This window comes from Ustilago hordei, assembly GCF_900519145.1.
Source record: "Ustilago hordei strain Uho2 genome assembly, contig: UHO2_contig_11, whole genome shotgun sequence".
Taxonomy (NCBI): Eukaryota; Fungi; Basidiomycota; class Ustilaginomycetes; order Ustilaginales; family Ustilaginaceae; genus Ustilago; species Ustilago hordei.
This window is the reverse complement of record NW_024545272.1, coordinates 498045-522855: the sequence shown is the minus strand read 5'-3', so window position 1 is coordinate 522855 and position 24811 is coordinate 498045. Positions and strand designations below refer to the sequence as shown.

The 24811-nt window shown below is 53.6% G+C and overlaps 7 protein-coding genes across 7 annotated transcripts; 2 read left to right on the top strand and 5 right to left on the bottom strand.

The window, feature by feature from the left end:
• Window positions 1-160: 160 nt before the first annotated feature.
• On the bottom strand, window positions 161-1489 carry UHO2_04994 (uncharacterized protein; the record flags this gene model as incomplete). Its single annotated transcript, XM_041557525.1, has 1 exon — window positions 161-1489. One exon carries the CDS (start codon window positions 1487-1489, stop codon window positions 161-163), a length of 1329 nt encoding a protein of 442 aa, XP_041413459.1.
• Window positions 1490-5648: 4159 nt separating this feature from the next.
• Window positions 5649-8643, bottom strand: UHO2_04993 (uncharacterized protein; the record flags this gene model as incomplete). The annotated part of the gene is made up of 3 exons (XM_041557524.1): window positions 5649-5917; window positions 6106-6166; window positions 6253-8643. The coding sequence occupies 3 exons, from the start codon at window positions 8641-8643 to the stop codon at window positions 5649-5651; spliced, it is 2721 nt and encodes a 906-aa protein (XP_041413458.1).
• Window positions 8644-9818: 1175 nt separating this feature from the next.
• UHO2_04992 (uncharacterized protein) lies at window positions 9819-10304 on the bottom strand (the record flags this gene model as incomplete). Its single annotated transcript, XM_041557523.1, has 1 exon — window positions 9819-10304. One exon carries the CDS (start codon window positions 10302-10304, stop codon window positions 9819-9821), a length of 486 nt encoding a protein of 161 aa, XP_041413457.1.
• Window positions 10305-10753: 449 nt separating this feature from the next.
• On the top strand, window positions 10754-12889 carry UHO2_04991 (uncharacterized protein; the record flags this gene model as incomplete). Its single annotated transcript, XM_041557522.1, has 3 exons — window positions 10754-10973; window positions 11134-11580; window positions 11679-12889. 3 exons carry the CDS (start codon window positions 10754-10756, stop codon window positions 12887-12889), a joined length of 1878 nt encoding a protein of 625 aa, XP_041413456.1.
• A 265-nt stretch (window positions 12890-13154) lies between these two features.
• On the bottom strand, window positions 13155-16764 carry UHO2_04990 (uncharacterized protein; the record flags this gene model as incomplete). The annotated part of the gene is made up of 2 exons (XM_041557521.1): window positions 13155-16563; window positions 16673-16764. The coding sequence occupies 2 exons, from the start codon at window positions 16762-16764 to the stop codon at window positions 13155-13157; spliced, it is 3501 nt and encodes a 1166-aa protein (XP_041413455.1).
• Window positions 16765-17408: 644 nt separating this feature from the next.
• On the bottom strand, window positions 17409-19343 carry UHO2_04989 (putative heat shock 70 kd protein 2; the record flags this gene model as incomplete). The annotated part of the gene is made up of 1 exon (XM_041557520.1): window positions 17409-19343. One exon carries the CDS (start codon window positions 19341-19343, stop codon window positions 17409-17411), a length of 1935 nt encoding a protein of 644 aa, XP_041413454.1.
• Window positions 19344-20526: 1183 nt separating this feature from the next.
• UHO2_04988 (uncharacterized protein) lies at window positions 20527-24087 on the top strand (the record flags this gene model as incomplete). Its single annotated transcript, XM_041557519.1, has 1 exon — window positions 20527-24087. The coding sequence occupies one exon, from the start codon at window positions 20527-20529 to the stop codon at window positions 24085-24087; it is 3561 nt and encodes a 1186-aa protein (XP_041413453.1).
• Window positions 24088-24811: the final 724 nt, after the last annotated feature.

Here is a 24811-nt window from a genome sequence, read left to right as displayed (position 1 = left end):
ACCAGAACGACGTTTTAAACGATTGAGTATATTGCTCTGAAGTACAGAAGCATAGATAGAGGTGGCAGAATAAGGATAGAAGTACAGAAAGGGTACAAATACAACGACTTGGAGGAGGAGGGGCTGATAACGACCTGCGTCTCAGCCACTTAGCCTGCTTTCAGTAGTGATCGGGAAAACTATCGCCCCAACAATTAGACATTTTTGCTGTGTGGTTTTCAAAGTTCCACCCAGCCGAAAAGTCCACATCTCCACCTCTCCTGAACAATGGCGATGCTGAAGACCTTCTTCCCAACGACCCAGTATTCTCTGCAGAGGGAGAAGCGATATGTGGAGGAGGTGGACGGAAAATGCTTCCCCCAACTTTCGACTGGTTATATCCGCTTCTCGAACTTGATCTTGGCAATGTTGCTGATCGGAACGGTGTGGATGCTGAGGACGAGGCGAATGGAGAAGTGGTGAGATCATGAATGATGGATGTGTAGGCAGAAGGGGTGCTTTGTCTACGAGAATCTCTATGCGAGTCTGGGATGAGGGTCGAGGTTGCTCGATTGTTTTTCGAGAACTCGAGTGACTTCTTGCTTTTCACTCGAGCTGTTGGTAGTGATTGCGAAGGTGATGAGGAGGAAGCTGATGATGAAGGAAGGGTGCCGAGTGAAATCCATGACGTCTTGGTTGCCTCGTTTCCAGATGATGGTGCGGGGAGATCAGACAACTTCTTTCTGAGAGTCTCGGATTGGAAATCTTCGTCGACGCCCATGGGAGGAGACATGATACCAGGGGATGTGCAGACACTTTGCTCGTCATCCGACTCTGCCTCATTCCTTGACCATAACGAGCTCGAGTCATCACAAAACGATGCCGAGTCTTCGGTCTCAGTGACCGATAGTGTTGGGCTTGAAGGGCTGGGCATGTCTTGATTCTCGTCGTCCTCAACTTGCAACTCTGCAAGCTTCTCCTTTTCAAGGTTCCGCTCCTCTTCGATCGAGCGGTTGAGCTTGTCGTTCCTCTCTTCTATCCTAGCAGGTGCAGGAGCTGGCTCGTCCAGTCTGACGACGGCTTCCTCGACCTCCATCTCATCGGAGGCGGAAGTCTGCTGCGAGGATGAGGAACGACGAGGCTTCTTATCCTCGTAGTACTCCTCAAAGCGGTAGCCTTGAGGACCCTTGCGTCGACGACCGATGGGCTGACCTTCACGGTCGTAGATCTGGTGCACTGGGTAGGCATAGGTGCCGTTCCAGTATAGACCATGCTCCTCCCATCCAAGCTCTTCGGTCTTGACGGGAACGAAGAGGACGGCCTTTTCGAATCGCTGTTCTGGGAGAGGGCTCGAGTAGCGAGCGGGCTCGTCAGGAGGAGTTATGACAATCTTGGGGATGTTGAAGTTGGGTGTGGTTGGCTTTGAAAGGTTGGTTGCGTTGATGGTCAAGACCGGCTTCTTAGTTTTGGGTGCCTGTTGAGGCATGGCGGCTGCAACTGCGGACGGCATGGTGCAAAGCCAAAGGAGAGTTGAATGTAGGAAAACGAAGGTGAAAGAAGAGATTGGTGCGAAAGCAAGAAGAGGTCTCGAATGGACTGGCGAGCGAGACACTCGGCCAGAATCCTATATGTACCTCGACTTGCTGGTGTCTAACCTCACTGCATGTGATGTGAGCACGGAGAAGGCAAAAACTACAAAGCAGGAATTTGTGCGATGACAGCCAATCTGTTTGTTTACAAAGGGTTAAGCGCTAGCAGTTGTGGCGCAAGCCAAGTAATGTCAAGAGCTAGCAGTTGTGGCGCAAGCCAAGCAATGTTAAGAGCTTCTGAATTCAGGGGCGAGGAGCCGTAGGTGGGTGAAGATGCGGCTGATTAGTAGCTGAGTGGGTCAGCTCTGAGTTGGTAGGAATATCGATTGAAGAAGCTTTGTTGGCGGTGCAAGGGTGAAGAAGATAAGATGCAGGAGTGAGCCGAGTGAGATGAAGCTAAGGCAGGACGTGAAATGAAGACAAGTTTCGGAAGCAAAGCGTTGTTGACAAGGGAAGGTCGGATACTTTATTGTTGTTGGAGAGACAAAGATATCGAGAGTTATGAGATGCAGCGTTGACTGTGTTATGGTGGTGGTGGTGTCGTTGGTGGTGGTGTCGTTGGTGGTGGTGGTACTAGGTGATGAGCTGGTAAAAGGCTGAGATAGACTAACAGGGCGGAAGAGGCTAGAAGGAGGAAGGGCGAGAAGGAAAGATTGGGGAGCCTATCAATATACTGCTGGAGGAACAGTGGCGGAACAATGCTACCGCATTACACGTCTTTCTGCTGGTGGAGTTGCTGCTGCGCCTGTCAAGTTGCTGGCAAGGTGTATGGGTGAGTGCGGTCAAAGTGTCGGTCGGTTGATTCGCGCTGTCCAACAAGGGATGAGATGCAATGCAATAGCTTTAGCATCTACAGCCAAGCGCCTCACACATACATGTGCTAAAGAGGGCGGACCCCCAAATTTTGGGCACTTTGGTTCAAGATTAGTTGATTTGGTAACGGTCAGAACCTCACGCAGTCGGTCTCAGCGATCTTGTCAGTGGAAGAGCATGATGCTCGAGCAGCCGTCGGAATCACAAGCTAACCTGATTAGGTTTGTGTCAATAAGAACGATGACGATGACGACTTGCTCTGCTTAGTAGTGTGTGCTAGAGTGGCGAATACTGTTGTAAGTTGCGATGCTATCATCGAGAGGTCAAGATCCGTTTGCGAACTGTGATAGCTGCCATACCGCGGTGCGCAAGCCCTTTACCCTTGATCCTCCACCCTTGACCCTTGACAGGGTGCTTGGTATCGTAATGAGCAAACAAGAGAATCTCGGTTGACCGAATCGAAGATGCAATGGATCGTCGTCGCAAGCGGGACAAGTTATTGCTTGTCAAAGCATCATATCAGCCTCACTTGTGCGACTAAGTTCGCAAAAAGAAGGTTTTGTTTGAGCAAGATGAGGAGCAGCAGTACAGTAGCAGCGAGGAAGAAATGATTTTGCTTTTAAAAAAAAAAAAAAAAAAAAAAAAAAAAAAAAAGAAAAAAAAAACCCCATTTGCTCAGCTATCTCTGCCTCGATGGCCTCTGCTAAAGTGCCCTCACTTGGCAAAACGCTGCGGGTAGAGATTCGATGATGTTTTTGTGCTTTTCGTCACCAGATCATTGAAAACGGCCAGACTTCCTCTGTGTTACTTTTCACGTTTGTCCGCATTACAACGTCGGCTTCGGACCCCCTGCGACTTTTGACATGCTGGTCTTCCTGCCTCCTGGGAACCAGGCAAGCCACAATTCTTTGCTATCATCGCTATCTCAAGTCTACCGGGCTGTCGGCGTAGCGTAGTGCAGCAGCATCGACGCATAGAACACACTCTTTCCCGTCTGCAAGCCGCGAGACCTTAGAAGTTTGGCTGCGGCTTTGGCTTGGGGCGCGACCCTTGCCGCAGCTTTGGCAACAGAGACATAGCTTCCAACGAGGTTTCAGCGGTGCATGGCTGCATGTTGCCCCCTTCCTTATGGTGTGCGCTAGTCACACGGCCCTTCCGATAAGCGCTTTGCTGGCTCCTCTTCGGGAACGATCCGACAGCAGGCCAGAAAGACAGCTCAAGTAGCTGATCGGCCAGCAAGTGACCCCCGCAACTTTGAAATGTGCTGCACGAACGGACGCAGACTAGAAACTAGATCTCTCGATGGTCGCTACAGAGGGCAAGAGGTCAACAGCCTAATTCGAGGGTCACACCGTGAAAATCAAAGAGAAACAAATACAGCACACAAAACCACCACACCAACCAAAAGAAAAAATAAATAAATAAATAAATATATATATATATATATTTTTAAATTAAATAATTCTCCGCACAGCCCAAGGTCGGAGTATCAAATCTCGACGCAATTCAAGCTTCATTGAGTGGCGCCTACCCTGCAAACAGCCTTATCAACTTTCTGCAGCCCCATGCGCCCGCTCAATACCCTCGTCATTGGGATATTACAAAGCTTTTTTTTCCCCGGCTGCATCCGACCGGAAAAAGGAGCGCTTGAGCCATCTGTTTTACTGTAGTTGTCGGTTGATCCGATCTGCAACACTTTTTGATGCAGAGGTCATCACTTGCTTTGATTCGTGCGAGATCGCGATCCTTCGACCCGATCCAGCGTATCCAGAGCAAGGCTGCCATGCTATGTCAGATCTGAAGAAGAAATCACTCAGACAGAGTGTAGCTCGACGGACAACTGCACACGACATGGTAGTGATGCTATTCCTGACACCGCCTCGACCAATCCGCGCTTCCGGTTTGCAGCGATCAATCGTCGAATCCATTTGATTGGCTCGCTTCTGCTCATTGCAATGAGGATACAACGGTTCGACAATGCTGACTTGCGCGCATCTAGAACCAGCTTTCTCCAACAACCATCTCTGCCGATGGAGCAAGTCATTGTCCTATTCGTCAGCCTCTTCCGCTGTAGGCACCGACAAAGCTTCATTTACTTCTTCGTGTGCGATCCAGAGCAACGGCGGCTCCCGTGAAAACCAGCGCGGACAAGCGAATCAAGTTGAAGCGGCTTTTGATTTCCTCACTAGAGCACACACACGACGACGTCAGAAGTTTGACTTCCCTGCGTCACGAGCCTCGACTGAGAGACAAAGTTCAACTTGAGCTTTTCACTTTTGGTACCTGAAACCGTAACAGAGAGCCAAGCCAAACTCTCTCTCCGGGGTCATCAGCTGAGCATCCCTTGTAACGGGGGAAAGCTTCACATGATGAGCCTATACCACAAAAAACGATGGCCTCGCCTAACGTCGCGATCTGCTGTTGTTGTATTTTCGCTGACGATCTCAACGTCAAATTTTCCCTCCCGTCTTCCAGCTCTCGCCGACGTTTGAAATCTGCACCGATCCGTCATCTCATCGCCGACGCGGCGGAAAATTCAATCTTCCTCCACACTCTGACAACAACCACCAACTCTTCCGCAGGAATAACAAGAAAGATTCAGGCCAAACCCTCCATCCGCAGGCCGACAGTGACGACAAACTGGCTTGCCATCGTTCGCTGTAGACCGCAGCGAACAGTGAAAGATGCAGCGAAGAGTGAAAGATATGCTCGGCTTGAACTGTGAGGTGTCCCGGCAGGTTGACCTAAAAAAGCCTTGTCATTCGCATCAACACATTTGACCATCTCGCAGATGGTCAAGGTCTCGCATGGCATCGCAAAGCTTAGCTGAAGGAACCAGTCGCCGAGTCAAACTGAAGTTCGCTCGACTCGATTCAGCTTGTTCGTCTGTGCTGAGCTTCCTTGATTCAAGACGTTAAAAGCGACTGCCTGTACCCGCAGTGCTTGTTCTACAACCCCGGTCGTCTAGAGTCGTTGTGTGCGTTGCTGACCTTGAACTTCACAGTATCATCAACTTCACTTGGCTGAGCTCATGACAAGCACAAAGGACAAGATTTGAAGAGGCTGCTGAAAGCGGACCCCACCTGACGCCTGTCTTCAAAAGCGTTTCTTCTCATCGATCGAGCAAGTAGGTTAGTCGAGATTTCAGACTTCGCCCGCTATCTCTATGCACCAGCTGCTATCACTGCCAATCTGTGTCCTGCGCCAGATGCAATTTGGTATCTTGATCGGCTGAGTCTCTACATCGAGTGTGGTTTTGGTGCAGCTTTACGCAGCAGGCCGTGTCAAAACAGACCTGACGCGCGCGCGGTAAGCAGCCAACCTTGCCGCCTCATCGTAATCATCATTATTCGCATCATTCCCCATGCACTGATCTGCTGTGCTCTGTGAAGTGGCTTCAGTGGTGGCATCTGGCTCGGAAAGCAACGAAGCAGCTGCAAGTCGAGAGGCTAATATCGTACGAGAGCTGACTCTTCGCCTGAGCGGGCTAGGGACCGCAGGGGCATGTGCAAGGAGCTTCTTTTTGGCTTGTTCCACTGTTATCAATGTAAACCCCAATCAAGAATGCGAAGCAGTCAGCATGATCGATCCACAACACAGATCAGATCGAGAACAGAGATAAGAACGGTTGCAGGGCTTGTAGGCTCACAGGAATGGCAAAGCTAAAAGGGATGGCTCCCCTATGCTCGTCGTTATATTGTTGGGTGGGTGTGCTCTTACTCACGCTCCCGGATCGTCGTTGCAGAAGTAGGCACTTGTTTTGGCGCCATCGAAGATCGTCGTAGCTACGAATCGTCAAAGCAAACGCAATCCAAATGTTAGCGACATCATTCTCTATCTCCTCTTTCTATGGTCCCCTTTGTCTACTTACGTTTGTGAAAATTGCCTGCTTGGCAACTTCAACGAGGTACGGCTCCTCATCAGCCTTCTTTCCTTGCTCCAAGCAAGCCACCACCCAGCTGATCCCCACAACATGAGGCTTGGGATCATCCAAGGCTCTGTACGAGTGCAGCGTACTCGGTCTACCACTCTTGTACACGATATGAGTCAACTTTCTTTCTCCGAAGCGGAGCATAACTTTTGCGCCTGCATTCTTCAGTCTCTCCACCCAGCAAGCAGATGCATCTTCTCCATCTTGATCCCGTACATCGACCAGAACTGTTAGGCCACGTAGGAAACGTTTGGGCTTTGAAGCGTTGGTCGATGTATCGCCCTCAGAGAGTGTGCCGATGAGGTTGCTGGAAAGATTACCGATGGAAGTGTCTGCATCGTCGCGTCTAGTGGGGATGTAGGTGTAGAGGGATCGACGATGTGCTGCTTTGGCTACCTTTTTGGCTTCAAGAGACTCTGCTGCGCTGGGTTCTGCTGGCGTGGAGGATGCAGCAGAGCTTTTACTGTTGCTAGCTCCAGAGGAGCTTCGAGATGGCGCATCAGGTTCCTTCCTCTGCAGCATAGGAGGAGGCATACGGCTCGAGAGGACTGAAGACATGCTCTTACGCTTTGCTGTCTTGAGCTCAGCTTGTCTCTTCGCTTCTGCTACTCTGGCTTCTTCTTCTGCCTGAGCCGCCTCCTCTTCGGCTTTCGAAAGATTGCTTGTTGAAGCCAACTCGAGGCTCAAAGTGCGTGAGCTAGAGAACATTGGCTTCAATGGCCGGGCGCCAACGTCGCTGTACCCAGGCAAGCGTGGTGCGCCAAAGGACATGATCGACTTTGAAGAGGCAAGCGAAGAGCTCAGCGAAGAATGCGGATCCGACGAACTCGAGACTCTTGACTTGGCCAGTGCTGAGACGCGGCCAGAAGGACGCTTAAACACGGCACTACTGTCCATGCTTTGATCAGCCGTGGATGGATTGCTGAAGCTGGACTCGCCGGCGTTGCTGATAGGGGTTTTAGTGTTGAAGGCTTGTGTCTTACCGCTCGTCATACCCGACGGTCGAGCAGCTCCGAGTTCGCGTCTGAGTGTGGAGTCGCCACTGTCTTCCTTCTTCTTACTCGCGCCTGTGCTGGGAGGGCTGCGGGTTTTTGCCTTGAGCTTGGCAAGTGACGCCTCGAGGCTCGCCAGTGCATCCGAAGTCTCAGATGACAAGGTATGCTTGACGTCCAAGGTAGAAGTGGCTCGCGGCATCGAGCTCTTTCGCGTGCTGCTCGAAGTGCTGCCTCGCCGAACAATGAAGTCTTCTGAGGATGGTTCCTGTTCCTTCCCACTTACTTCCCGCTCCTTCTTTACTGCCGGACCTTTGACCAACTTGATCTCATCGAGAGTGTTGCTGCCCGAGTCATCCCAGCCATCATCGTCGTCCTGTTTGTCATCCTGTGCAGAGTTGTGTCGGAAGATGCCGCGCTGAGCTTTACCTGGTGAGGGCTTTAGCTCGAGAAGGTTGATGGGTTTACGATCGGGTCTATCGGGAGATCTGATCACGTATTCGGACTTGACGTTGAGCCTCTTGACGGGCGAGTGACGAGGTTCACCTAGCGCGGCAAGGCTGTTGGTGTCTGAGGAGATGAGGAAGGGGTTGGGTTTGGAAGATGCGGCGGTGTCGGATAGGCCAAAAAGGAGGCGGTGATTAGAATCTCGGCCTGTTCCGATCAGTTCTCTGGTCGGGGCAGTTCCGACACTTGACGATGGCTTCTGCCTTGCTCGCGGGCCTGACTCGGCTTCATGTGACGAAGTGCGAAGGGAAGGCGTCGGAGGGTGCAATCTCGAGACGCGAGGTGGCGCGACAGAAGGCTTGGTCGGACCGGAACCTGCCCTAGCTTCCTCTTTCTGCTGAGGCCGAGCCGGCACAGCCGAAGATGAATTCTCCTTCCGACTCGCCAAGAGCGCGTTACTGGCATTGCTGCTACTCGGCTGAGCCGACGTCTTCGAGCCTGGCAGACCGACATCTGCTGATGGTGAGGTAGAGATTTGTCTCAAAGCCGCAATCCTCCGCCTCCGAGTCGGGACTTGTTGCGTGCTGTTCTCGAGCTCAAACTCAAAGTCATCGAATCTCCCCTTTTTTGGACTTTCCATACACGGTGCCATGCTAACGTCCGGTGTGGAGGTGTCGAATGAGTCTACTTGGGCTGCTTGACTTGCTCGATCTTTACGAGGTGACGCCGAGCGAGGCTGCTGTGACGAGGAAGCGGATAAACGATGATGGTGTTCGGGAAAGTCCGTGGCGTCTGAGACGCGGGCCATGGAACGGGTCTGTCGCATGGGCTGTTCGAGGAGACTAGACCGCGATGAGGTCGCTCGACGCTTTTGTGGTGAAGTCGTTGACATGATGAGCGTTGTTGTGGCGAACAAAGGCAGTTGGGATGGTATATCAGATCAATGCTGGAATCATGGTATAATGGTTGTGGCACCGATGATCACAGCAAATTCTCTGCTAGTTGCTTGCACTTCACCAAAGATGAGGCATCTGTCTGCGGTGGTAGTGAGACTTGCTGCTGTGAGCGCCACCACAAAGGTCTGAGTGAATGGTGACGACGGATGATGAGATGAAGGTTGCAACTCTTACTTGAGTCTGTCCATCTATGTGGGGATCGACGTTGCCTGCGTGCGCAAAAGCGTGTGGTTTGAGAGCTGAAATCCAGGATGAGGTAAATAACACGCACAGAGTCGCACTGAGCTGCCGTTCAAGTCAAATTTGGACAGTTTACGCGTGAGGTCCCTCAGCAAAAGTCAAGAAAAAGAGTGTTGTTCTTTTGCGAGAGTTGCTTGAAGCGCGAATAGCGTCACGTGATTTGCTATTCGTTTGCTTTTTTACTATTACACTATCTTCTTGACCATGCTCAGGCCCCTCCTCAACCTCCAGAACCCTAGTTCAGCCATGGTATTCCTCTGAATGTGACTTAGAGGAACTTTGCCATCTTTGCTGGTGCGAGAGGGGACACCAAGGTTGCGGATGATCAACCCTGTGGACAGAATCTGGCATTTTCGTATTGGGAGATGTGTTAGACCGACCTTGACCCGATCCGAGATCCGGGACCTTGGGGCGAATTTGGCCACGCGATGTGCATACCCGAGTCCGGGATGCGATCCTCCTTAGTCGACACTCGTCATACTCTGAGCTCGTGTAACCAGGAAGGTCTACCTTCTGGCCTTGATAAGGCTTGGATTGAATGTATGCGAAGCAGTAGCAGCCACAGCGTGTCGCTGTCTCACTTCGATGAAGATGATTAACTGGGAGCCAAAGTTGGGAATCGCATGACCAACAGGTTCTCGTACGTGACTGGCTTGGTCTCGGTAAAACATCACGTTCTGCACATTGAGGTCGACGGTGGTGAGAGATCTTCATTGTGCTTGTGGAGTGGCTACATTGCGGAAACCAAGTCTAAGAAGATCCGACAGTTTCAGCATTTCAGATGACGCGCAAAGGGAGTTGCGAAATCTGAGGCCGAGTCTTAACTTATTTCGGCCGCAACGGGATGCCATCACACTCCCCAAGAAAAAAGTCACGAGCAAGAGCAACTCGACCTTTTGGAGAAATAATTATGACACTTGGCTGCTGTCTGAGGAGGTCTATGACCCACCGGCCGAATGACACCTGGACGGATGGATGATGATTGCTTCGCTTGTGTCTTAAATTTGGGCTTAGGCGCCTTTTGGAGCGGGAGTTGAGTTGGTTCATATCCGCTAGAGTTACACACCAAAGCCAGGGACAGAGTGTGAGCGGAGACGCAAGTTGCGTATGCAGGCCGGATGGATTCATGGCCACAGTTGACTTCGAATGCTTGCTCTTTGGATGGAGGCACCTTGCTTCTCGTCCACGCCAAGTCGACATCATCAACGACGACGACGAGCTCGCAACTCATACCTTCACTTTTCGCTTCCCAAGCCACAACGTCGAGTGCTGTTGCGGTCACCCATCCGGCTTTCGTGTTTCTCTCAGTCCCTGCTCTGACATCGACCACGACGCATCCGCACCTAACTACATCCATCTCCTAGACAAGGTCCTGTTGTATCAACCCCATTCCCATCTGAACGTCTTACATCACCTGTGTATCCAGCAGAATACGATAGCTTGCTTCATCTGAACGATTCGCCACGACTTCCGACTCCATCCGCCTCCATCCTCTCTGGTCGAAATCTTATTTCCGAGACCCTGGCAAGTCCTTGATTTCAGCATCGTAATCTTCCATTCGTTGTGGTAGTGTCTTTAAGATCACTGTGATACACAGTATTAACTCCATCCGGGAAGCATCCGCCATTTTGTGCTTCTTTCAGCCTCCCAGCATCTGCCCTTGCAGTCTGCCATCCACAAGCTACAATCAAGCCCGACCTTAGCATCCGCCCCACGTCCTTCGTCCGCATCGCAGCATCAGCCACATCCGCAGCTTACCATAGCGGATCAAGGCTTGAGCGCCACAACCAACTCAAGCGCGCCATCATGGTTTACATCACCCGAGAATTGAGCTCGGCCACCAGTGCCAATGCTCCACCACATCGACCCATCCGCGCAGACACGCTCGACCTCAAGCAGAAGCTTGCCGTTGCTCTTGGTCAGAATGGTGCCCGTTATTGGCAAACCCTTGTTCAGTTCCTCAAGGGTGCCATCGACCGTTCCGAGTTCGAGGCGCTGGCCCACAAGGCGCTCAAAGCTGAGCACGGTACATGCACACTACCCATCTCCCTACAGTTCTGCTCTGTCCTCATGAATGCAGCTACTGACCTTTCCACTTCACTTGCCTTTTCCATATCAACTTTGTCTCTAAACGCGCTCATACGTCGGCTCCTCCCATCCGCATTCTTTGCTCTACCCATCCACAGTCCACCTACATAACGCATTGATCCTCGGCATCCTCTACAATGCCAGCACCGACGTTCCAGGTCCATCCAGCCGTACCGTCAGGCGCATCACCCGCATCCTGCCAGACGGCTCCACCATCACCGAAGAGGAAGAAGAAGAGCCAAGTCGCAAGCGTCTTCGCAACCTCGTTGCTGGTCTCCCTCGCAAGGAGCGCTTGCGTCTCAAGAAACTCGAAAAGGTCGGCAAGCTTGGCGCCAACGCCATCGGTGGAGCTGCAAGCCTCGGGTGGGCAGGATCGGCCGCCGACATGCTCGAAAAGAAACGCAAGGACGAAGAAAAGCGCAAGGTCGCCGAAGACCGTCGCAAGGTAAGACACTACAAGAGCGCCATCGGTGCCAAAGACTGGAAAGGTCAGGCTGTTCAAGCTACCCAGCAGATTGCCGCTGTGCGCGGCAAGCTTTCTTTCTGTAAGTGTTCGCATCCCTTTCTGTTCTGCTGCTTGCCAGAACCCGTGCATCGTTTGTTGCGAACCGCGTTCCTGAGCATTTCTTCTTGCCCATCGTAGCTGCCCAACAAGCTGTTGCGCGTGCACTTCAAGCGCCACTCTGCGTCGAATCCAAGCATTTGCCCGATTTGGACAGTATCAAAGATCGAATGACGCTACTTGCTGTCGAGAACGGCATGCCGGGAGGTGTGCAACATCAAGCTGCTGCTATGGTGTTGTCCGCACTTCAAAGTCACCTTCAGAACGTAGCAAGCAGTATCATCACCAAGATCCGCGCCAACCGCACCGATGGGATCAAGACCAACGAGCCCCTCCGCCCAGCTTCGGAGTATAGCAACATCAGTCTCGACCCTGCTTCCTACATGCCAGACCCTATGCGTGGCTCGCCAGCGCTCGATGCAATGGACTTGGACGACAGCTCGCCCAACTCTGTGCAGGGCAGCCCAGCACGCCTCCTACGCTCGATTCAGTCCGACATGTCGTCACGCACCAGCACTTCAGGCATCGGCACTTCCTTCGCAGACTCTTCTATGCTTTCCCTCGCCAGTACAGCTGCCACCAGCCTCGCGGGACCTTCTTCACCCTCCATCCGCGACGGTGACAGCAGCGGTCAGTTTCAAGACACTTCTTTCGGCAACAGTAGCACCGCTGCTGATGGAGAGAACTCCGCTGTCAACGGTGGGAACAGACTTAAACGTTCACGCGACACCATGCAAGGCACCGACCGCTCTGGTGCAGCGAGTACACGTCTCACCGTCTCCGACGTTGCGTTCCTGCTCGAAGTGGCACCGCACACCGTCGTCGAGCCAATGGGTCAAGGCACGCAGGAACGCATGCTCGCCCCTGAGTGGAGCGACGACTCCGTCTTTGGTGCCGAAGACAAGACTGGTCGACTATGCCCTTATTCTTCGCCAGAGAGACAGCTTGCACGTTCAGCTCGTCTTGCCGCCACCACTCATCTCAGCGAGACCAGCGGTGCAGGAGCAGATGTGCCGGTCAGAAATCGCTTCGTTATCGACCAGTCAGCTCCACTGCGACTACTTGACCGCCGAACGCTGGCTGAGAACGAAGGTAGAGCAAGACCAACAAAAGGTGGGTTGTCAGTACCGGAGTACAAAGATCCTCAAGCAGTGTTGACAGACGTCAATGGGAGGAAGAAGGATGGTCTGTTGCATGGAAGTGGTGCAGCGGCGGTGCACCAACACAGACACAAGGATGACATTTGGGATGTCGTGGATCCAGTTGCCTTGTTTGGACAGCTTTGTGAGTAAGCCCCATACTTTGAGCTTTCCCAATCACGTCCCGCAACATTTGCATTGCTGTATTACTAGCGATAAAGACGCAATGAAGACGATTATATTCGCAGCACATCGCCACAGATTGTGGCACTCGTTCGTGAGTATCAACGAGATCACACGCAGACGGAGGAGGTTTCAAAAGATCTGAGATTGAGCAAAGTCGAACGAGCGCCAAGCTATTATACATGCATAGGGTAAAAGCAGAAACGAAACATAGAACGGATTGCATCTGTGTTGATCACACGTGTATAGTAGCATTCGGCACAACCGAAGACTCCATATCTATTGAGTCCATCGTCTCAGCCGCATCAGGCCTCATCGTTTCGGGCAGCGCATCGCCATTGATTGGATCTGCCGCTCGCGCATTTGCCCTAGCAGCGCGCTCTAGCGTCAACTGCAGAGATTCCTCCCTCGCTGCCTCGTCCTCTCCATCCTGATACTGTGTCTCGCCGAAGTCTGCCGACCTTGCAGCCTGGTCCTTACGCACGAAGCCTGTGAGTAAGCTTTGTTTTGACGGACCATTCATATTGAGAGACTCCTTTTCATATGGTTCGATGCGCTCAAAGAAGGAGGTTGACTTGTGCATCTGCTTGTCCTTGTTCGCGTGGGTGACGTTGGATGAGGTGCGAGCGAAGGGGTTGAGTGACTTGGCTGCTTTGGGCATCACGAGGGTTCGAGCGGGGGGCTCAGAGAAGTCTTCGCGCGATTTGCGCTTCTCAGAGCTACGCTGGTAGAGGTTCTCCTTGCCGATGCCGGACGGGTCTCGGTCGTCTAGAACCATGCTGTACGAGTCATCCTCGTTGGCCGAAGGAGCACAAAGGGATCCTGTGGATCCGTTGTAGGCACCGTTGATCGAAGACGAAGAAGGCGCAGATGGGAGAGTGTCGTATCGATCAGATGCAGCTGAGTGTCCACGCAAGACAGCGGATGCAGAGCGGGACGAGAATGGCAAGAAGTCTTCGCCCAAGGCTGCGGAAGCACGTTTACGGATAGAAGCGCCATCATGACCACGGTCACTCGCCCGTGTCATGATATCGATCAGCGCCGGGTTCGAGTAGCTCGGCCCACCACGCACGGATGGGTCACACCATCTTCGACTCTCTTCCTCAACTCGCTCTGGTCGTCCCTCCAAACCCTCTTTCAATGCCACCATGCGCTCTGCCAAGCTCGAAAGATGGAAGAACGCTGCGATCTTGAGTGCAGCTTCCAACGTCTTGGTCGAGTGCAAAGCACGCGCAGCATCGAGCGCACGGCCGTGCTTGTCAGCTTTGCACGCAAGTTGGATAAGTTGAAGAAGGGCCTTGTCCGAGTTGATCTCGAGCAAGCCTGCGTCGAGCTGAGGGTCGTCTTCGCTGAGGTCAATACCGGCATTCTTGACGTCGCGAGCAGTCATGGCGAGCAAACTGTCGCGCAGGCTCTTCTCTTCAAGAGGTCCAGTGCCGCCCTCACGGTGAATGAGAGGGATTTGAAGCTCGAGTTCTTGGATCATGTGGCGTGTGCCATCGACTTCGGGATGAGTGCGACCACCTTTCAGCAACAACACCATCAGCTTTGAAGATTTTAGGGCAATAGGCCAGTAGCCGAGGGTGGAAGCAGCACGGACTGCGGCCTCGGTAGCATCAGCGGAAGCACTGTCACGGATGCGCTTGGTGTCGAGACTGGGAATCCATCTACCTTGACGCGATCGGTGCGCTCGGTCCAGTACGAAGAGGGTCCCGTTTGTGTCGTAGAAAGCTGGCTGATGTTGATCGTTGAATCCGGCCCATCGGATGTGTGCATCCTTGGAGAGTGGGAGTACATCGTCCTGAATCACATCAAAGTTAGCCAAGTCAACCACCTTGTAACCGAGGTCCTGGTAGCCTCCGGACGGAAGACCTGTCTTGCGGTGGATGACGAGAAGAGTCTTGGCTCCAACTGCGAGTGTGACGACGGGGTGCCCGAGAGCCCACAAGTAGAGCTGCATGCCGCTAGCCGAAAGGAAACGCAGGTATCCCTTTGAGGTGGCTACCACGGCAATGCCAACTCCGGACCTGCCGACGTCCTGGTCCTCCCATCCATCCTCCGAGACCACACGCAAGCCACTTCCTCCCAAACCAACCGCCTCGACATCTTCTCCTTGATCTAGGTTGAAGGTCCACTCTGAGGATAAATTGTTGCTTGCTGCGACGAAAGGCTTGAAGAAGACGCTGCTGGATTGCTCACCAACCTGTTTGGCAGCGAAGAGGATACCTTGCTTGGCGAGGGACGCCATGCTGATGCTGTTCATGTCGGAGAAACGGAAGTTACGACGAGCTGATGTGTCGAAGGATTCGAACGAGATGGTCTGATGTGATTCTTGCTCTACAGCAACTACTGAGCCTAGGAGGTTGTAGGCTAGGTATCGGCGCTGGCCACGCATTGGCGTCGAGGTGGGCTGGAAAGCAGGCTGCGGTCGGGTGGCAGCAATCATCATCCCGCTCCCGCCAGCGGCATGGATACCGGAACCACCTCGGGGGTAGGTCCTCGAGGAGCTCCCTTGGCGGCCATGTCTGCGGGAATGCGACTCATCATCGACGACAAAGTCGTCAAGATCGTCAGCGTCGCCGCGGTTGGATCCGGGTGCTACGTCGTCCTCTTCGTCATCAGACAAGCCTGTGCCGGCAAAGATGTTTTCAATCTGGCCACGAGATCCACGAGCCGCTTTAGATACATCAAAGGTGACCTCCTCGAACGGGTTCGGGCGAGTTGGGCCTACCACATCAGACCATCGCGCGAGAGTGCCCTCGTTGTCGGTCCATGCGAGAGCGTCCTTGGTGGGGTGCCAGCTGATGGCGTTGACGAGGGCATCGGCGAGCTTGTAACGGATGGCTTGCCGGCTGTCGGCATCCCACACAGTTACTTGACCGTTCATTGTGGCCGAAGCGAGGTAGCGGCCGTTTGGAGAGAAAGCAAGCGCTGTGATGTTACCGCTGGGTGCAGGTACTGGTCCCGATGCGCTGGCGTAGAAGCTGCCGGTCCTTGTCCAAGCCGATGAATCGTTGGCAGCACTGACAATCACCAATTCGTGAGCCTTAGAGGGCATGACAAGGTAGGTTCCCGATGGATGCCAACAAGCGCAAGATGCCTCATCGCTCTCGGCTCGTGTGATCGGCAAGATGCCTTCGATCGACTTGACAAACTTGGGCTCGACATCGCTCAGGTCGGTAACTCGTGCAACACCGTCAGTGGAGCAACTGACGAGCAGAGGCGCGACAGGACTCCAAGACGCCCATCGAAGACCCCTGTTGTGGCCATCGAGAAGCTGAATGCGTCTGGGATCTCCGACATCGATAATCTTGATGATCATTTCATCGGAGCAAACAGCGACTCTGGGTGACTTGCCACTATTTACTGAGCGTTCCAACGCTACGCATCGTAATGGCAAGTCTTCGCGGCGCAAGAGAGATTGCAGAGTAGTGATAGACACAGGGTGGCCTTCGGCATCTGTCGGGTGGTGTCGGTAGAGGCGAACTGATCCGTCCTCGGAGGCGGTCACAAGGTAGCGGCTGTCGGTGTCGAGGCAAGTCACGGGCTCGGTGGCGTCTTCAATAAGATGAGGCTCGACACCGGGAAGCGGCAATGTTGGCAGAATGCGAACGAGAAAGTCATCACCACCTGTAAATAGTCGGCTGCAAAATCAGAAGGGAAAAGAGTGTTCAAAGTTTCTGAGTCAGCTTGTCCAGATCATGAGTGGGGATGAAGGATGAAGCATCATGCAATGCGAGGTTCGCTACGTACTCGACGTTTGCCGACTTGGGAGCATGGATACATCTTGTGGGTCCAGAATGGACGATCTGGACGTGCAAGTCCTCCGACTGCGTAGACTGCATGTTGATCTGCACTGCTGGAGGCAGTATAGCTCGGAAAGCTTTGCCTTGTTGCCGCAGAAATCGATGGTATTGAGCTTGACGTGCGGTTGCCTTTGTAGTATGTGTCCGGGACAAGTTTGTGATTGTCGTAGTTTACGAGTGGTGAAGAGAAGTGGAAGGAGGAGCAAAGGTGTTGCAACGACCTGGAAGCAAGTCTCAACTGTGCTCAAGCAGCCTCACAGACGCCAACGGAAGTGTTGTTCTACTGAAATTGGGCTGGATTATCCAAAAGAACGCGTCGCGCCCTTTCGCACCAAAGCATTCGCGGAGAGAGGTTTCGGGCGAAATCGGGTATCGGGAGCACTAAAAAAATTACAATGGACAGATCGATTTGTCGCGTGAGGAAGCTTGGACAGCTGCCTGATCCAAGGCTCAATTTAGACATGACTCTGGGCTATGTGGGCCTATGTGGCCACGCACACACGATACAGCACATCGAAGGAAGGTTTCGAAACAATGCAAAGAGTCGAATCAGATTGAACGGAACACTACGAGTACATGCTGATGGAGGGGGAATTAAGAGAAAGTGAAAACCACCAGCGGGGTTGACAATGCGAGAGAAGGAACTTTTGGGATTGACTAGATTAAGCTGAAGCGCGAAACATTTAGTCGAGCTCCTCGACGGTGGGGCCGTCGTCGCCGCCAGGGGCAGCACCGGGAGCGGCACCAGGAGCACCACCAGGCATGCCACCAGGGGCACCGCCAGCAGCCGAGTAGATCTTGGTCATGATGGGGTTGACCTGCTCCTCGATCTCCTTCTGCTTGTCCTTGAGCTCGTCGGTGGAAGCAGTTGTGTTGCTGTCGAGCCACTCGATACCCTCCTTGACAATCTTCTCGAGAGCCTCCTTGTCGGCGGCCTCGAGCTTGTCCTTGAGCTGGGGCTCGTTGGTGGTGTTGCGGATGTTGTAGATGTACGACTCGAGACCGTTCTTGGCCTGAGTGCGCTCGAGAGCCTGCTTGTCCTCCTCGGCGAACTGTTCAGCCTGCTTGAGCATTTCCTCGATCTGCTCCGACGAAAGACGACCCTTGTCGTTGCGGATGGTGATCTTCTCGGACTTGCCGGTACCCTTCTCAGCGGCAGAGACATTAAGAATGGCGTTGGCGTCAACATCGAAGGTGACCTCGATCTGAGGAACACCACGAGGAGCAGGGGGGATACCAGAGAGCTCGAACTTGCCGAGCAAGTTGTTGTCCTTGGTGCGAGCACGCTCACCCTCGAAGACCTGGATCAACACACCGGGCTGGTTGTCAGCGTAGGTAGAGAAGATCTCGGACTTCTTGGTGGGAACAGTGGTGTTCCTCTTGATGAGAGGAGTGAAGACACCACCGGCGGTCTCGATACCCATGGAGAGAGGAGCGACATCGAGGAGGAGGAGGTCCTGGGTCTTCTCGGAGGTGTCACCGGAAAGAATGGCGGCCTGGACGGCGGCACCATAGGCAACGGCCTCATCAGGGTTGATCGACTTGTTGAGCTCACGACCGTTGAAGAAGTCGGTGAGGAGCTTCTGGACCTTGGGGATACGAGTGGAACCACCGACGAGGACAATCTCGTGGACGGAACCCTTGTCGATCTTGGAGTCACGGAGAACCTTCTCGACGGGCTCGATGGTGTGCGAGAAGAGGTCACCGCAGAGCTCCTCGAAACGGGCACGGGTGATGGAAGTGTAGAAGTCGATACCCTCGAAGAGCGAGTCGATTTCGATGGTGGTCTGGGCAGCCGACGAGAGAGTGCGCTTAGCACGCTCACATGCAGTGCGGAGACGTCGAAGAGCACGAGCGTTGGTGGTCAAGTCCTTCTTGTTCTTGCGCTTGAACTCCTGGACGAAGTGGTTGACGAGACGGTTGTCGAAGTCCTCACCACCAAGGTGAGTGTCACCAGCGGTGGCCTTGACCTCAAAGATACCCTCCTCAATTGTAAGGAGCGAAACATCGAAGGTACCTCCTCCGAGATCGAAGATGAGAACGTTCTTCTCACCTTCGGTCTTCTTGTCGAGACCGTAAGCGATGGCGGCAGCAGTAGGCTCATTAATAATACGCATAACGTTGAGACCCGAAATGATACCGGCATCCTTGGTAGCCTGACGCTGAGAGTCGTTGAAGTAAGCGGGGACAGTGACGACGGCATCCTTGACGGTTCCACCGAGGTAGGCCTCGGCGGTCTCACGCATCTTGAGGAGAACCATGGAGGAGACTTCTTCGGGAGTGAAGACCTTCTTCTCACCCTTGTACTCGATGCGGATCTGGGGCTTGCCGCCGGTGTTGACAACCTCGAAAGGCCAGTGCTTCATGTCGGACTGAACCTCGGCATCGTCAAACTTGCGGCCAATAAGACGCTTGGCATCGAAGACGGTGTTGTGGGGGTTCATAGCGACCTGGTTCTTGGCGGCATCTCCGATGAGACGTTCCGAGTCGGTGAAGGCGACGTATGAGGGGGTAGTGCGGTTACCCTGGTCGTTGGCAATGACCTCGACACGGTCATTCTGCCAGACGGCAACACAGGAGTAGGTAGTACCGAGATCGATACCGATGGCCTTGGTCATGATGATGAGTCTAAGCCTTTTGGGGTGAGGGGGTGGGAAAGTGTTATGGAAGTGAGATAGAGAGGCCGAAGCTTAATGTCTGTAGAAGTCGTAGCTGTGTTGCGGAAAGGCGTATGCGCAACGTCGAGATCTCTTTGTTTCAGACGAGAATGTTGGTAGGTAGCGAAGAGGGAAGGAGAGAGCTCGGCTCGACCTTATGTACCATGCCACAGTTGAGCCTTCGAGCCAACACATTTCTGGTTCTTCTCAATCCGCAATCGCAGAGTCTGTGCAGGAGCAGCGACCACAAAGAGCGCCCATTTGTGCGTCGACTCAGCCATGCTGAAACTTTTCCTTCTTCTTGCAGTGGCGGAAAGACTTGCTTGCTTGCTGGCTTGCTGGCTTGCTGACTTGCTTGCTTTGCGCTGTGGAAGCCTAGCCTGATTGGGCTACAGCTATGTTCGTCGTCGATCCACTTGCTTCTCTGCAGATAGAGAAGGTTGTGTGACGTTATGTCACAGTTGAGGTACAAAACATACGCGAGGAAGGCCAGGGAACGAGTTGGAAGGGCCTTCTTCTCGCGGATTGGTACTGATCTAGTGCCTTGTGGAAGAACTCAGATTCAGTTTTCCGAACAACCTGTGTGAACGCGTGCTCAAATTGACGCACAAAAATCCGCGTCGAGGTAAGAGCGAAATGAACTTCCAAATAGCAATTCGCGTCTCTTCTCCAAGCTTGTGGAAGTCGCTGGACGTTCTTCTTTCACTTTCGACGTTTGCGTCAACGATCGAGCGAGCTGAGTCCCGATCGAAGAGATTCAAAGACGCTGTCTTCGGGAAGAAGCCTCGAACGTTGTTAGAACCAATCCGATGTAACATTAAAATATCTTTGTTTTCTACACTTCTCCTTCACACGCACAGTCCCTTGAACTCGCCACACTCTGTGACTGTGACGACTTCACGCCTGCCACTGTGTCATCCGAATTGACCGACATCCGAAAAAATGTTCAAACTTTCGTTGCTTGGAAACAACTGACTGAGCCATGGTATGACTCGTCTTCTAGCTCTCCGTCCTGGCATCGACGTCGTTCCGTAGCTTTTGCAATCCGCAACATCTAAGTCTCGCGCTATTTAGAGGACAATCTAAGAGTTCCTACCGGCAGAGAGTTTTACACCACCAAGTGCAATCCGGATCCTCAGCGTCAATGCCTGAAGCTACAGCAGCTGCTGCACAGCTCTCCCTACCAGCGATCGAAAACCTTCGTCTGCGTTCAGATCCATCGTCATCATCAAGCGCGACACCATCATCGCAGTCCGGTCGCGGTCGCAACAGAGGCAACGGACGCGGACGTGTGCGAGGTAAGAACGCCCAAGGCACCTCTACGTCCAGTGCGCAGGCAGCTGCAGGCGACCACAACAGCAACACTGCATCAACAACCGAACCCAGCTCCTCAAATGCAGCAGCGAATTTATCACAAGCCCCCTCCACGAGCAATCCAAGGAGGAAGAATCGACGAGGCGGTGGAAGTGGCGACAAGCCTAAGAAGGCGAATGAAGCAACTTCATCGGCAAACGCTACCGACATCGATGTTCAACCTGCAGTTGCACCGGCGCGCCTCGCAGCTCGCCGTCAACAGTTTGGCGGCAAGCTGACAGGTGGTGCAAACGATGCCAGCAATTCGAAACCGGCGCAGAACGGCCGACCCAGGAAGCCTGCTGTCAAAGTGCCAGCCGTTTCTGAACCCGTCGAGTACGCCGATTTGCGCTCTCGTCTCCTCGCCGAACTCTCGTCTGGCGAGTACGACTGCGTGATCTGCTACAGCACCGTCACAACACGCCAAGCGACATGGTCATGCTCTCAGTGCTACTCTGTGCTACATCTACCATGCGTGCGCAAGTGGGCCGAAAGCAGTGTCAAGAAAGCCGAAGAGCACAACGCAACGCAGGAAGATCCCGAGATTCGCAATCGTCGCGGCACATGGCGATGCCCCGGCTGTCAATATGCCAGGGAGGACGTTCCCAAGATCTATTGGTGTTGGTGTGGTCGCGTGCAAGACCCTCCTGGTGGACGAGGAGCAAACTCTCACGGTTGCGGCCAACGTTGTAGCCGCGGCAAGTGTACCCATGGCTGTGCAGATTCATGCCACCCAGGCCCGTGTCCACCATGCGCAGTGACGGTCTCACTGCAATGCTTCTGCGGCTCCAAGACGATTCCAATGCGCTGCTCGCAAACCTCAGCAAAGGAGGCCCGCCTCTCGTCCCTCCACCAGCACGGCACTTCTTGTGGTGACGCTTGCCGCAAGAAGCTCGACTGCGGCGTGCACACTTGTCAAGACACCTGTCACCCTGGCAATTGTCAGCCCTGCTCCGTACAGCTTGAAGCACGATGCTACTGTGGCAAGCACACCAAATCCATGCGCTGCGGAGACGGCACCATACGCATCAGCTTTGACGACCAAAGCGACACGACCTTTGAAGGTCGCTATGCTTGCGAGGACGAGTGCGAACGCACCTTTGACTGCGGTGTCCATTCGTGTGCCAAGCCCTGTCATGCTAGAGATGTTCAGCGTCCCAAGTGTCCTTCCTCGCCGCAACTGGTCAAGACATGTCCATGTGGCGCGCAGCCCGTCACATCACGCAGTACATGTCAGGATCCGATCCCGACATGTGGCAACATTTGCTCCAAGATGTCGAATTGCGGTCACCCTTGCCCGTCCAAGTGTCATGTCGGTCCCTGTGCTCCATGCCAGGTTCTCGTATCGACGCCGTGCCGATGCGGTGAAACCAAGCAGAGCCGTACGTGTCATCAACGTCGGCAAGAGGAGCTGGAAGGACGTCAAGAAGTGCTTTGCCACACTGTCTGCCAGTCACTGCGTCATTGCGGCAAGCACCAATGCAACCGACAATGCTGCCCACTCTACTTCCAGGCCAAGAGCAAGTCAAAGAAACGCCCCACCTTGGCAGAACTTCAAGCCATGGACCCAGCTGGTCTGCACGAGTGCTCCATTCCATGCTCCAAGCCGCTTGCTTGCGGGCTTCACGATTGCCCTATGACCTGCCATCGAGGCGCATGTCCTCCTTGTTTACAGGCTAGCTTTGAGGAGCTCATTTGCCACTGCGGTCGCACAGTGCTGGAGCCACCTGTCCCTTGCGGTACTCAGGTGCGTTGCAACTTCCCATGCGTCCGCCCACCGCCCAGCTGTGGTCATCCAAAGATGCCTCACGACTGTCACGAGGAGGAGCCTTGCCCTCCATGCGTCTATCTAACCGACAAGGTCTGCCACTGTCAGAAGCACATTGTCAAGAACGTACCATGCAGCCGATCCCGAGTCTCGTGCGGTCAACCTTGCGATGCACTCCTCAATTGCGGCTTCCATCGTTGTCAGGGTATCTGCCACATTGCTGGTCAAGAATGCGCTCCCTGCGCCCAGATCTGCGGCAAACCGCGACGATTGTGTCAGCACCCATGTCAGGAGAAGTGTCACGCGCCGTCGTCATGCACCGAAGTCGAGCCATGCCAAGCCGTCATCACTCTTCAGTGTGCATGTGGCAACCTGCAGTCGCGCACCAAGTGCGGCGTATCTATCCACGCGCCCAACAAGGAGAAGTCTCTCAGGTGCAACGACTCGTGCATGATTGCCCAACGTAACGCTAAGCTTGCTGAAGCTCTTGGTCTCAACCCGTCCGAGAAGGCAGCACCTGCTGCCTACGAGCATGAGACGCTTGCGTATTACGCCGTGCCAAGCAACCGCAAGTTCTGCGACGAGGTGGAAGCAACGCTCAACGACTTTATCCGATCGCCTCGTGCCGGCATGATCCTGCCAGCGGCCAACAAGTTCCAGCGCAAGTTTACTCACGAGCTTGCATCCGTCTACAAGCTCGCCAGCGAGAGCGTGGATCAAGAGCCACGACGCAGTGTCAGCATTCGACGTAAGCAGGACAGTCGCATCCCCAAACCACTCCTAACGGAAGCATTCGCGGCGGCTCGAGCTTCGCTCATGTCGTCTCAGCAGCAGCAACAGTCACAAAGCGGATCGGGCAAGTCAGTCGGACTCGCACAATTGCAGCGACACAGCGCTGAAGCTCCAAAGCCGCTCAACGCCATCTTCTTGCCGGGTGTGTTTGGTCACGATCAAAACTCACTGCGAATGCTTTTGCAACCTGTCCTCAAGACCATCAACTTTGCAATCACGTGGAAGGGCGATAAAGATGTGCTGGTCACTTCAACTGACTCGCCCACGCGCCTTATCATGATGAAGACGGAACTCAAGACGCTCGTTCGCAGGGAGCAGTTTGCTCGCGATGTGATCTTGTGCACCGTTGACGCAAACAAGAATGTGGTGCGAAGAGAAGACGAACCAATCCTCAGCGGCACTGGCCGCTCAGGTACAGGCTCGGCATGGGGCTCTTCTGCAATGAAGCGAGGGGGTACAGCAGCCAGCGGTGGTGGAGCAACGAGCACAGCCAAGCCGAGCTCGACCCTTGTTGGCGATCGAGGATGGGCTGCTGTTGCTTCGGGATCAGGTCGCAACTCGCCTGCACCTGTCAGCGAACCCATCTGGGGTCGACCAACCATTTCAGCTCAGCCGAATGGAGTGAAAACGACAGCTCCTATCGCCGGTATCATTCCCAACCCGAATGCGCCAAGACAACCTGTCGCACCAGCGCCTGCTGCCGTAGCTCCTGAAGCTGACGGCACTGTGTCCGCTGCGAATGTGACAGAACCAGAAGAACCCGTGCCGGAGAGCTGGGAAGACGAAAACTAATTGAGCACCACGCAATTGATCACTGCATTCATTAAGACAATCCGTCGTCTACTTCGACCTTGCCTATCAACATGCTGTCAAGAGCGAGCTGTGGTAAGTGGTGTGTGTTTACTGTGCTCTTCCGGTTGAGAAATCCATTTTACGCTCTGCATCACGTGATTAATCATAATGGCGTGCGCGTCTGGACTGGACTCAAAACAATCGAAGAATTTTTTTGTTCCCTTTGTGAAGAGCTCGCTCTCTTCACTACCATCACCTCCTACCATCTCCACCTAAGCCAGGCACACTGTTAGCAGCCTGGTTTGTCGTTTTAAATTGCCCTCCCTGTACACCCTCCCTTGCCGCTCGTTCTGCGCTCGACGGGCCCCTGTTACGGCGGGCCGGGAGCCTGGTTGTCGAGCTTCGAGGACCTTACGGGTCTTTGCTGCAATCCATCTTAGTTTTTGTTTTTGCTCGTCTCCTCTTTCTTTCGTGCGGTTGAGTTCAGACGGGATTTTTTTCAGTTGCGGTGGACAGAAGCTGAGAAGCTGTACCGTGCGACATCGCGCGTCTCAAAGCTGTTGAACGTGACAAGAGGCGAAACCGAATCCGAGTGTTTGGAAGCTGCGGGGACCCTGAGGTTCTGTGTAACGCTATCTGCTTGCTATCTGCAATCAGCAGCTTTAGCAACATCAGAGAAGTCAGTTGAAAGCGCGCAGAGCCAAAGCGAGTCTTCTTTTCTGTT